The sequence below is a fragment of the Netta rufina genome, assembly GCF_964035555.1.
Source record: "Netta rufina genome assembly, chromosome: 1".
Lineage (NCBI taxonomy): Eukaryota > Metazoa > Chordata > Aves > Anseriformes > Anatidae > Netta > Netta rufina.
The window spans coordinates 62,597,957-62,610,083 of NC_140123.1; the positions used below are offsets into that span (position 1 = coordinate 62,597,957).

Here is a 12,127-nt window from a genome sequence, read left to right on the forward strand (position 1 = left end):
CATGCGAGACTGCCTCATTTCCTTCAGGTACTGGTGCTAAGAAAACCTCAAAGCTGCAGATCATAAAGATGCAGAAGAACAATGTGCAGCTGTGGTGCTGGCTGTCCCAGGGTCCCTACTCCTTTCTGGTGGCTTTGGGCTACCCAGTGAAATGACTGCTGAAGAAGAGACGAGTGCTGTTCCGCTCATTCCCTGCCAGCCGTTCAGAAGGGTCCTCTCCATCTGCCAGTCAGATGCACGCAGAGCACGGTGAGGACTCTTCCCCAGGTACACGTAATGCCAATGCAGACTTAGAAGAGGGTGCTATAGCCCAAGAAATTGAAGTTCTCAGTAACTGCTTCCATCTACTTCGAGTATTTCCCTGCAGAGCTGGTTGGGTTATTCCATAGCCCAGCTTTTAATTATAAATGCATCAGGTCGCGCTTGGAATTGCCTGGAAAAGAGGAGGCTGAGGGGAGACCTCATCGCAGTCCACAGCTTCCTCATGAGGGAAGCTGCGACAGGGGAGGTTCAGGCTGGATGTCAGGAAGAGGTTCTTCACCGAGAGGGTTGTCGCACACTGGAACAGGCTCCCCAGGGATGTAGTCACGGCACCAAGCCTGTCAGAGTTCAAGAAGCGTTTGGACTGTGCACTTAGTCACATGGTCTGAATTTCTGGGTAGACCTGTGTGGTGCCAGGAGTTGGACTCAATGATCCTTATGGGTCCCTTCCAACTTGGGATATTTCATGATTCGGTTTTCTACTCTGCTTTGAAGTCTTTGCTCTTTATGTAGTTTATTATCACAGTATCAACTCGATTGCTGAAAATATGCCACCAAAGAATAGCCATAATTTCCTAGTCTCTCATTCACTGAATTGAAATCTTGCCTACATACGTTGATCCAAGGAGGATCCGTTACAGGAAAACAAAAAACATGAAATAGTTTGAGTCCTGTTTCATGAATAAACCTGTTAATATAATTCTTTCCATGCCTAAAAGAGGATTGGAAGTAGATACTGTTCAACTTCTGATCCATTCTCTTGATATGAATCTGGCCATAACAGTAGAGGGCCAAAAGATGATTAGAAGGTTCACATATCTATCCGTAAATCTTTTTCATTGTTCCATTTTACTTGAAAAGGGGACTACTGACTTCCACAAGGTGTGGCTATTACGCCACCATTGATGAGTTTCAACTGTAGGATCTGAAACGAACTGTAGATTGAAAGAAATGTTAATGCTACGAGTTATGGGGTAAAAGACACGACTCCACCCACAAAGGAGCAGTGAGGATGAGGGTAGGTGGGGGAGCCTGATCACACCCTGTCCCTGCTGGCCCAGGTATGCTGTGCCTTGTGTTCAAAGTGCTCCTTCCCCTCAGTGTAGCTGGCAGAGAGAGCAACTGATGACTCTTCCCAATCAATGGATTTCTGTGGAATCACCCCAAAATGATCGCTCTCAGCCTGATAGCTACCATAGAGTTTTCTGAGTCCTGCTGCAATAATTTTAGCAGCAAAGAGGACTAAACTTTCTTCTAGATCTTGTCCTCTAGCTTTGATGTTTATGCTACATCTCTGGCCTGTGGATTGTCTGATGACATACAGGGTCATGTAACACGTCCCTCAAGGAAGTGGGGAAAAGAATATTAATGCAGATAAATTTCTGAGTGATTTTGGTGGAAGAAAGGTATTGGTCAAAACACAGTCCCATAACCTTCTTAGTTCTCTCAGACTTTGTAAGAATACTACACTCCCACCACACACACACCAAAACAGAGTATTCCTACCTGTAAAGCCACTCAGGACATGATGTCGAGTTCTGAATCCTCCAGCTTTCCTCTGGCACACCAATTATCACTTGCTTCAGGGTCCGTATTTTCTTACAGCTGAAATGCTGCCTGCAAGTACTCCCTTGAATCTAGGCGCACTGACAGGTTCTTTAAGGGGCCCTGGGTTACCTGCTTCATTAAACAAAAGCCAAGAGCCCCAAGGCCTGCACTGTAACATTTTGGGGAGCACTGCTTCCACCAGCACCAGAATCCTGGAAGGCAAACCTGATAGTTCAGAGCTGAAAGTTTTATGCATCATTCCCAGAAGAGTTCACCTCCCTTGTCACCACATACCAGCCTTGCCTCAACAACCTGGCTGTTGCTGCTGCTTCCCAGGGATTTGAGAAGGGTAAAGACAAAAAAAAGGCCACAGACTTGTTTCACCTGAGGGGAACTATTCGTTAACAAATTGCACACAGCTGTAAGTACAGATAATACTAGTACCAAAAGACTGCAGTGCAGAATCCACAGGTGAATACCCCCTGCTTCCTTGCCCTGTCAAAGAATCATAATGTGTTAATTACAAAAAGCAAACCAAATGTTTGAAAGATAGTTGTGTTTTTATTTTTCTAAGCTTGTACTTGTGAAACATAATAAATGACCTGATAGAATGACAACTTTGCAAAAGAAGAACCCCTCCTCTCCCCAGCATCTGGACAGCAATATATAAATATTTACAATGAAAAAATAGGCAAGGGAAGAGAATGAAGTCAACATTACCCAATTCAGTTTGTTTCTACACATCAGATTTTGAACATCAATTATTTCAATCCCTTCAGTCTTAACTGACACTTTCCTTTTATTGTACTGAGGCTTTAACTTCTGTTCTGTGTTAGATCTTCTGTGCAATAGATTCACTCCTGGCTCTGTTTCTATAGGTTTCTCCTGTACAGGAACCACATAATTTACCTATTAGATTTTTTTTTTATTTCAAATTGTAAACCTTGAAAACAAAGAAAAAATTAAATATAAGTCTATGTCTCCAGATACAAAGTTTCTTACACAGTCAAACACATCACAAAACTGAAAATCAGCATAATGAAATGCTGGATAGCTTCGTAATGAGGACATTAGGTCTGTGTCCTGATCTGTTGGCTTTAACAAAAGCTCTTTTCAAATAGAACAATTACATATAGAAAAAATAACCTTCTTATTTTCTTGTTAAAAAAGGAAATGATGCCTTCTAAAACAAAAGAAGTGATTTCCTCAACACAAATATAAGTTAGTGGAGAGAGCTTACAAAGCCTCAAATAAAATTGGCATTTGTTTAAAAGGATGACCTAAGGATGATTCGAAGAGGTTCAATAAGCCCATTGACTCTGATAATTCTATAAACGTTAGTGTAAAAAAAACAACTACTTTTTTTTGCTCTCTGCTATATAGTGTCACACGATCACATGACTGAAAACATGTTGTCTGCAGAAATGGTGGACACCTATCACGCACGATTTGGTTTTATTACGTCAACACTGATTGCCTTGTCCAACAAGAGGTTCAACATCCTTCGGATACCGAGGTGCAGTCCTTAGCAGTTGTCTCACATGTGTGAGCTCCGTCTGCCTCTAGTGCCCAAAGACATACGAAGCCTTGGTTCTCTTGCTTTATAATGTTCATTGAAGTCCAGTCTAAAGCTAAGAAATCGAAGGCTTTCATCAGAACTGGTTGTCAGCAAGACCAAGAACTGCTGGACGATTCCCTGAATGAGAAAAAAAAAACAAAGAGACAGCTAAGGTGACATCAGTGGTGTGTTTTGCACAGGCGTGCCAGGTGGTATCCAAGCCTGGCAAGGAGGCAGAGGGAAGTCACGAAATGGCAAGCACAAGAATTTGTACTCAAATTTTAGCAATCAAGTTATGTGGGATTCACTCTTTCTCCAAAAAGCCTGTAACTTCATTTTATCTTCAAACTGCCGCCACACACGCTTCATGCTTTCAAACAGATCACCCCGCTTGCCCAGCTGGGACTCTCCAGTCTGGCTTCTGGGCTGGAGAGGAGCACCTCTGTGCCTCTGCCCTCAGGGCTGCCCTGCCATTTTTGGGAGTCATTCAGGACCCAACCTACCCAAACAGGCAACCTTACTGCTTTGGTGTTGCATGTAGAAGGCAGGCCAGCCCAGCATTAAACCACTGCTTGTTTAAAAATACGCATCTGATGTATGCTGTGCTAACCAAGTAGCACCCCAGAACAGAAAAGCACCTGCACAGCAGGGCTAGGCTAGATACCTCAAGCAGCTTTTACTCGGGACTTGCACTCAGGAAGCTGGAGGCACACTTCTAGCCCAGGGGCTGCAGGAGCTCCACAGCACGCAGGAGAGCACACAGCTTTGGGGGAGTGGGACAACTCACTTCAAGAGCTTATTCCTGATCTCCACTAAATACTAATGTGAGCGTGCCTAGAATTAGGCACGTCCCATTTACTACCTCCTTACTTCCAAAGATGACCAAGGCTGGCCAGGAAGGCACCACATGAAAAAGCTGGCCTTTTAAAAAGCTCTATTCAAAATAGGGCTGTTGCAGGGTCTGCTGCAGTCCAAGCTGACAAAAGGTACGTTGCCAACTTGTAGCAGCCCCACTGAGCACACAAACTACAATCTCTTCTCAGTCTTCACCTCTTAAGGTATTTGGTTCCATTTTTTTTTGCTGGGACGGAGAACTGCAAATATTTGGACACAGGAGACAAATTCTTCCCAGATCTGAAGTTCTCATATCAAAGCTTAGGATATCTACAGCTGCCAACAAAAGCCATCAGTATTTCTATTTCTGTTTTCCTCCAAAATTCCACGTGAACTAACTCTTTTGACAATGCAGCACTTCATTCAGGACGGCTATAGCTTGGCAAAGCTACACTCAATACAGAAATGGATTTGGTGGAAACCATCAGATAGAAGGGCTGGAAAATGCTGTGCACATGCATGTAGAGGTGCTAAGTCATGACTACAACTGCTGTTAAGAACCTAGCTTACTTTTACAAGCTAAAAAATGAAAATTTGGGTAAAAACCCAGCAAAACCACTTCAAGCTCATTTATTTAGCTAGGGAAACAATGCATATTTACATTTACTACATTTAAATGTGTGTTTACAGATATTAATTACAAAAATATAGGAAATACTGACAACAAGCAGACCCTAGAGGTTTAAGTCAAACTCAGAATCAACATCATAAAAAAAGGCCTAACTTCAGGTTTGCCAAAGGTGATAAATAAGAGTAGTTGAAAGTCTTGCTACACCACATCACAAATTTCTCATGTGTGAAAGCCACGAGAAGGGTTAGGGGGAAGGTCCTGGGTTTCAGTTGACCTGGGCTCTACCCCTGAAGGGCTGCTGTGGCACACAGTGCTGTGTCCTCTCTTTCTAACTAACTTATTGTCCATATTAAAAAAAAAGAATAGCTAAGGGGTACCTGGTAAAAATGAGTGAGTATTCGCAGCTGCGAGCACATTTTGGGTATTGAGTCTTGAAATTCTTTTATCCTCTTGTTCTCTTCTTCTTCTTCTGATGCAGTTACACCCCATTTGCCCTAACACAGACAAAATGAGTAAGAAGTCAAACATTACACAACAACTGGATCCACCTTCTGCCTGGCTGAACCATCATGCTCACACAAACCAAACATCGCCACGGAGAGCCAAATGTGGAGCTTCTAATAGTGACATTATCTCTCCCCTTGGTGGCTGTACAGCACATGAAAATATTCAAGGTGTGTAAATAACATTCCTCCTCTGGAATGGCAAGTTATAGAAGTTGTTCTCATGTTCTTCACAGAAAGACTGCCATTACTAAGGAAAACTGAGACAAGCAAAGCCAGTGAGTCTCCCACCAGCCCTGCACATCCCACGGCCTGGCAGTATGGAGGCAGGCATGCAGCTATGGCATTCTTTGCAAGAAGGTTCAGAATATTCAAGAATATATCATTTCCTTTACAGCCCTAAACTTCTTGTCCTCCAAAAAACACTGCAAAAATTTATTTACCTAGAGGTTTTGGGCAAGAGAGAAATTAAAAGTGACAGTCAGGGATTCTGTTTGAATACACTAGCTACTGATGATGACTTTTATGTTTATATCGATACATTTTTCAATTCTTTCATAGCTGTAGATGACATTGAAAAACTCCATATGAGATATCAAAAGAGAAATATATCTGCCTCAATTCATCTTCATGTTTTAGGAATCTCCTTACTGTACCTCAAGCTCACGCTGTTTCTTCCTCTCTTCAAACTGTAGCCTCAGCTGCAACTCTTCCAAAGCAGCTCTGTACATTGCATCTTGGGCATTCTGGAGCTCAATGATCTGATCAAAAACAGCTCGAAGCTGGTTGAGAAGTACCTGAGAGGCAATTCAGCAACAAAACAATGAAAGAGCTCCACAGCAAAAGAGTTTTAAGTTACTACCACTCTTGAGAAATGTAAATTAAAATGTAAATTTTAAGTTATTTAAATTATTTTTAAATTTAAACGTAAATTAAATGTTCCCACACCCAACTGGAGAGGTTATTTTGCCAAGTTTCAAGTCAGTTATTGCATGACAATGCAGCTTCTTAGAACCAAAAGAAACTCACCAAAAGTGCAACAAGTTTCAAAATCAACATCTGTCAGTGTGTGCAAGGAGTAAGTGCACAGCCTACTGTAACCAGGTCTAATATGACAGGGAGAAAACTGACTTTTCCCCTTCCTCCTGTACCAAAAGGGAAGAATGTCCTAACCCTAACACATAAGCCAAGATCACACAGATTACAACTTAATGCGAAGGAGAAGACTTACCCTAGAATCACTATCCAGCAAACACCGAGCTATGATAGTGTCCAGGAAAACTTCATGAGCTGCAATGATATGATCTAAGTCCTGAGCTTGCTGGACCTTGTTCCAGAGTTCATCCCACGAACATTCAAGCACCTGGAGCACAATGATTCAGGATTGGGCTGTTTTGATTTGCTAGATGACAAGCTCTTTGAAAGTTAAGACACACAACACATACAGAATATTAAAAGTATTTCATTTTTAAGCAACCAATTGTGTGGATAGAGTATACCTCAAATGTAATGTAATACTGCATTTGATGAATGAAATGGACCATTTCTGATGCCAGAACGTGACACTGATGCAGCACCCCAGAAAGCTCTGTAAAAAATCCAAAGAGATGGCATGTTAAAGACTGCAAGGACAGGCACAGCCATCAAACCAGCCTCATACTCTTTTTTTTCTACCAAATTGAATACATCATAAAACAGCCGCTAGTCTTGGATTGTAGCAGCAATATTGGCAGGCAACAGATGAGCAAGGAACATTGTACAATTAACTCCTAGAAGACATTAGCCAAAGACCACACCAATTGTGTGCTCAGGCTGCTGGAAACTTTCAGAGCATCCTAAAGTCAAAAAGACCCTTTCAGTCCCAAGGGACCAAAAGACAGTAAATGTTCCATGTTGTCTTTTGGCTGCAAATCTGAGGCCACAGATCTGCTGTTGCTTCTGTGGTCCCTCATACCCCGAGTTCATAAGAGAGCCGGCATATTTTATATTACCATGCTGAGAACAAAAGAGAGGGTGGTTACAACAGGGGTAGGGAATTTGTGACTCAGGTTGCCCAGGCTCAACTTCCTGATCCACCAGAGACCCACAGATAAGTCACTGCTGGCCTCAGCTGTTAACGTGTTAACGTGGCCTCAGCACCTCACTCATCCTTCAGGAATCAGGCAGATGTCCAAACAGAGGCATTCACTTCTAAAAAGCTGCCAAAGTAATTTACCAAGTTACATGACTTCTACAAAAGGAATTTTACATTCTTATATCTAGGATGTTACAGAACCATCCAACGATCTGAATGACAGCACAACAAGGTACTCCGTTCTTTGTTTCTTATGCCTTTGCAGGAAAACTATCCCTAACGTATTTTATTGCATCTGCTTTAAATTGGGTCAATGAAAAAAAGTTTAGGTCTGGCTACACAACAGAAATTCTTCACCGTATCCGAGCTGGGTACATCTGTAAATTTCTTATTCAAATTCCTGATAGGAAAAGATCAAGCTTGACACTATGGTCTAGAAGAACTCCTTTAAAACATTAAAATCCCTAGCTGTTTGTTAGGGTGTTTTGGAAATGGTGAATAAAGATACCCTAGAAAGTCAACGTTACCTCTTGGTGACTGGAAAAAAAACAACACCCTGCAGCTGCTTCTCCTATCACTTACTGTTTTCCACTTACTGCGCTGTGACCAGAAGCGCAAGGTACAATTCTGAAGGAAGAAAGAAAATAAAGCAACTTCTGCTTCTTTTCAAATCAGTGCTCGGGTGGACTCTCCAAGTACTGCAGGAAAAAAAATAAATCTATCCACAGCTTCCAACCTAGACATGCCAGAGAGAAAGACTCCCGTCCCTCCAGGCAGAAGGCAGGTCTTTGTAAAACACACTCTCCTCTCTCAGAGGCACACACCCAGGAATAGAACAAAAGGCTTTTTCTGCCAACAACAGCTATAAGATCTTGACTAGCGTTTTAAATGCTTGTGTTAACTAAAAAGTAGCCAAAACTGAAGGTGACGAGCAACTGAGATTTCATCTCAGAAAGATTACAGAAGACTGTTCCATATCAAAGCATATGAAAGGCCTCCCAAGCAGGTCTTCTGAGAATAAACAAAACTCTAGCAGTAGGAAACAGTTCCCGCCTGAAGACCCTCAAGTGACAGAGATGAGAATAAGACCTGTTAACTGTACCCTTGACTCAAAGAGAACAGAAGGAGCGAACACAGTAGACTGCTGGCTTTGAGTCAAACAAGCACTTGTTTGGGACAGGGAAATGACAGTAAAGTAATCCTATCTCACAGAAGCAGAAAGGCAACAGAAAGTCATCCCATATAGTCCCCGAGATCAGCTTTTCACACTGGAGCATCGTTTTAAGAGTTTATTTACCAGCAACTTCCTGAGGACAAGGTGTCCACTCCCATCCAAACAGTTTCCAATTACAAAAACAAATATATTTTTGTTAACACTACTATACCACAAAGAATTGTAAGCCTCAACAGTTACTTTTTACCAAAAAAATATGTAGCTAGGTCAGAAAAGTCAAGATTAAGCCTGTACAAATGCTCAAAAAAACCCACCGTATTCTCAACTGAGAAGGGGGATCAAAAAGTCCCAATCCTTTAAGCACATGCCAGAGTCACTCTATACTCAAGAGCTTTTTTTGTTTCTGCTCAAACACCTGTTTGTTTTTATCTTAGCTTCTTCTGTTCTTTGCTAAATAAATGCAAAATGAACAAGTGAAGATAAAACTGGTAAATTTGGAAGTGTGTATGTTTGAAACTCAGTTCTTCCAGCAGAAGTAAAAGGGAGGCACAGGGTACAGATGGAAAGTCATCAAGGAAGATGAAGAAAAGGGGATGAAGGAGTAACAATCTTTTCAGAGATGTGGGATGTTTCATTTGCCCGTTGCTACAAAAACTCATAATCAAGGACTAAGTAACAGGAAACCTCCATATCCAGCAATGCTATTTCATCTTCATCATCATCTGTCATTAGCCAGTCAGTAACAGCAACAAAATATAAAATTCCTCTGTAATAACAGACTTTTCTTTAAATAGTTTAAAAATAACCTACAGCAATCTAAATGCAGTTTACAAGTATGTCATCCACTCAGGCCTCTCACCTGGCATACTTTTCAAAAGCTTTGCGTTGCACATGTGTCCTTTCCATATATCAGTAAGAATATACTCCATTCGCTTCGCTCTCCAGAGGAAATTAAATACTCTCAGATAGTGGCTCATGCACTCACGTGTAAACACCTATAAAACGAACAAAAGATGACTACAAATTTAACAGAGACACCGTGTGTTTTGAAGGACAAAGAATATTTTTGCAGTCTTGTCTATTCTGACCCATGTAGTTTATCGGTAAATACTGGTAGAACAAATCCTTGGAAAGTACAGAGCTCCTAGGAAGACTCTCCTTCAAGACCTGAACCGAGTTATTTAACATTCAATAAAAGCACTGCTCTGGTCCAGAGTGCCCTTCAACTATGCCTGCCTACAACACTGCCATTTTATTTTTTCCATTTTAACACCAAAAGGATTCCCACATTGTCACTGTTTTCACATTGCATTCCTAAGACTGAAGAAAAATGAAGTAGAAATGCATTACAGCTTATTTGTTTTTCTATAAATTACTCTTCCACGTAGGCATAGCACTGCTCTGATGTTCCATTTCAGTTCCATTTCATTGAAGGCTGAGAAAGTACCAATGCATTTACTGTTCTACCAGCATGCCAACTTAAAAAGGCATGAAAAAAAAAATTAGAAGTCCACATACTAGGACAAAATCATTTCTTAGGAGGTTTTGAGCACTTCCAATCCCATATGGGAGGAAATGTAATATAGAGTAAGCATAATAAAGACAAAACATTTCACTCTTTTCAAATTACACACATACACGACAATTCCTTTTGCTGGTCAGACTCACATTTTGATGTTAGAATATCTTTACAGAAGCTAAATACATTCTGATCAATTGTGTTATTGATTCTATGAATATATTTGTTTTCTCAGTTGTTCCAATGAACATCTATGAAATTTTATTTAGGTAATACAAATAGGTTCTCTCCAAATACATTTTCTAGTTCCCTTCAAATTATCTCAAAGCAGCTGCTACAGCCTAGTAATAATGGCAGAAGAGGAGCACTCCATTTATTAAGTACATGCTAAAATCTCTGCTGGAACAAATTCATTACTGATTTTCAGTAATTCATGTTTTAAATGTAGCTTTTCAGCACTCAATTGTAATATATAAGAACAGAGATTTTGGCTTACGGTTTATATAGCGAGTGCATCCTTGATGCCAAAAAAAGGGGTCTATCCGATCATACACTTCAGAATAAAAAGGATATTTCAACAACAAAATATTTAGCAATCCAGTTCAGCAGGAAGACATGTTCTCAAACAGCAATATACAGCATTACCGTTGCTATTGGTCCGTCAACATGATAGTCTAAGCTGAAGACATCCCATCCAGTGTCCCCAGGAGACACCTGTATTTAAAAGATACACTACTTTTAGTGAATAACCAGAGCGTGCTAGTGCTCAAGAGTTGCTTATTCTTCTATTCCCCACAAACCATGAAAAAACAAGCAACCACTTCAATACAGGATACAGGAGGTTGTCACCAAAAGCAGCAGATTAAGCCAAAATAAACCTTGACACAAGGATGGGATATATCTCACCCAACTGTTGATGTTTGTAAGATAGGAAGAGAAGACTTATTAAATGAGGTTTACATAATTCAGAGTAAACTTCAATGGAAAAAGAGTGGACGAAATAGTATTTACCACATGCACATACCAAAATTTTGTTTCACATAGATTTGTGTCCTCACGCACATACACACAGAATGTAACTTTACTCATTTATGTTTCATATGAGAGTCACCAAGATGCAACTGACCTCCAGAAGTCGAACATCCAATCGTTTGAGAATCTCAGGATTATCGAACTGCGCATTAGTTGCCCTCACTGCTGTTTCAAGAATTCCAGTCAGGTTATGCTGGTATAAGGTTGTAGCTGGTCGTGCAAGCTCCGGCCTGGAAGTTATTAAAAAAAAAAAGAAAAGTCATAGAAGCATGGAATATTCTGAGTTGGAAGGGACCCACAAGGATCAGGGAGTCCAACTCCTGGGTCTGCACAGGACCACCCAAAAATCAGACCCTGTGTCTGAGAGCAGTGTCCAAACACTTGAACTCTGTCAGGCTTGGTGCTGTGACCACTGCCCTGGGGAGCCTGTCCCAGTGCCTGCCCACCCTCTGGGTGCAGACCCTTTCCCTAACCCCCAGCCTGACCCTCCCCTGTCCCAGCTCCATGCCGTCCCCTCGGGTCCTGTCGCTGTCCCCAGAGAGCAGAGCTCAGCGCCTGCCCCTCCGCTCCCCTCCTGAGGGAGCTGCAGGCCGCCATGAGGCCTCCCCTCAGCCTGCTCTGCTCACGGCTGAGCAAACCAAGGGGCCTCAGCTGCTCCTCACACCTCTTCCCCTCCTGACCCTTCGCCATCTTTGTAGCCCTTTTGGACACTAATAGTTTTATATCCTTCTCACACTGTGGTGTCCAAAACAGCACATGCTACTTGAGGTGAGGACACACTGGTGCAGAATAGAGCAGGAAGAAAAAATGCATTTCCCTCAACTGCCTAGAGTGCTGTGCTGGCATGTTACTGAGATACTCTGCAACAGCAATTTGGTACTAACTGCAGCACACAGTGAAACACTTTCCTGAAAATTTTAAAACCTCTCATATTACTGTTTCAATCTTAACCACAAAGCAAATCAATGATCAAAACATTTCTGTCTATTTGTG

The 12,127-nt window shown here is 41.6% G+C and overlaps 1 protein-coding gene across 2 annotated transcripts in view; it reads right to left on the reverse strand.

Moving 5' to 3' along the window:
• Positions 1 to 2,370: 2,370 nt before the first annotated feature.
• Positions 2,371 to 12,127, reverse strand: part of TUBGCP3 (tubulin gamma complex component 3) — a 53,019-nt gene continuing 43,262 nt past the window's right edge. For both annotated transcript variants that reach the window (XM_084306987.1, XM_084306986.1), the window contains exons 15-22: positions 11,229 to 11,364; positions 10,748 to 10,816; positions 9,443 to 9,578; positions 6,835 to 6,923; positions 6,567 to 6,698; positions 5,992 to 6,132; positions 5,210 to 5,326; positions 2,371 to 3,505 (exon numbers count right to left, since the gene is read on the reverse strand). In XM_084306987.1, coding sequence (XP_084163113.1) covers positions 3,347 to 3,505; positions 5,210 to 5,326; positions 5,992 to 6,132; positions 6,567 to 6,698; positions 6,835 to 6,923; positions 9,443 to 9,578; positions 10,748 to 10,816; positions 11,229 to 11,364 — 979 coding nt within the window. In that variant the 3' untranslated portion in view covers positions 2,371 to 3,346. The remainder of the gene's footprint in view (positions 3,506 to 5,209; positions 5,327 to 5,991; positions 6,133 to 6,566; positions 6,699 to 6,834; positions 6,924 to 9,442; positions 9,579 to 10,747; positions 10,817 to 11,228; positions 11,365 to 12,127) is intronic.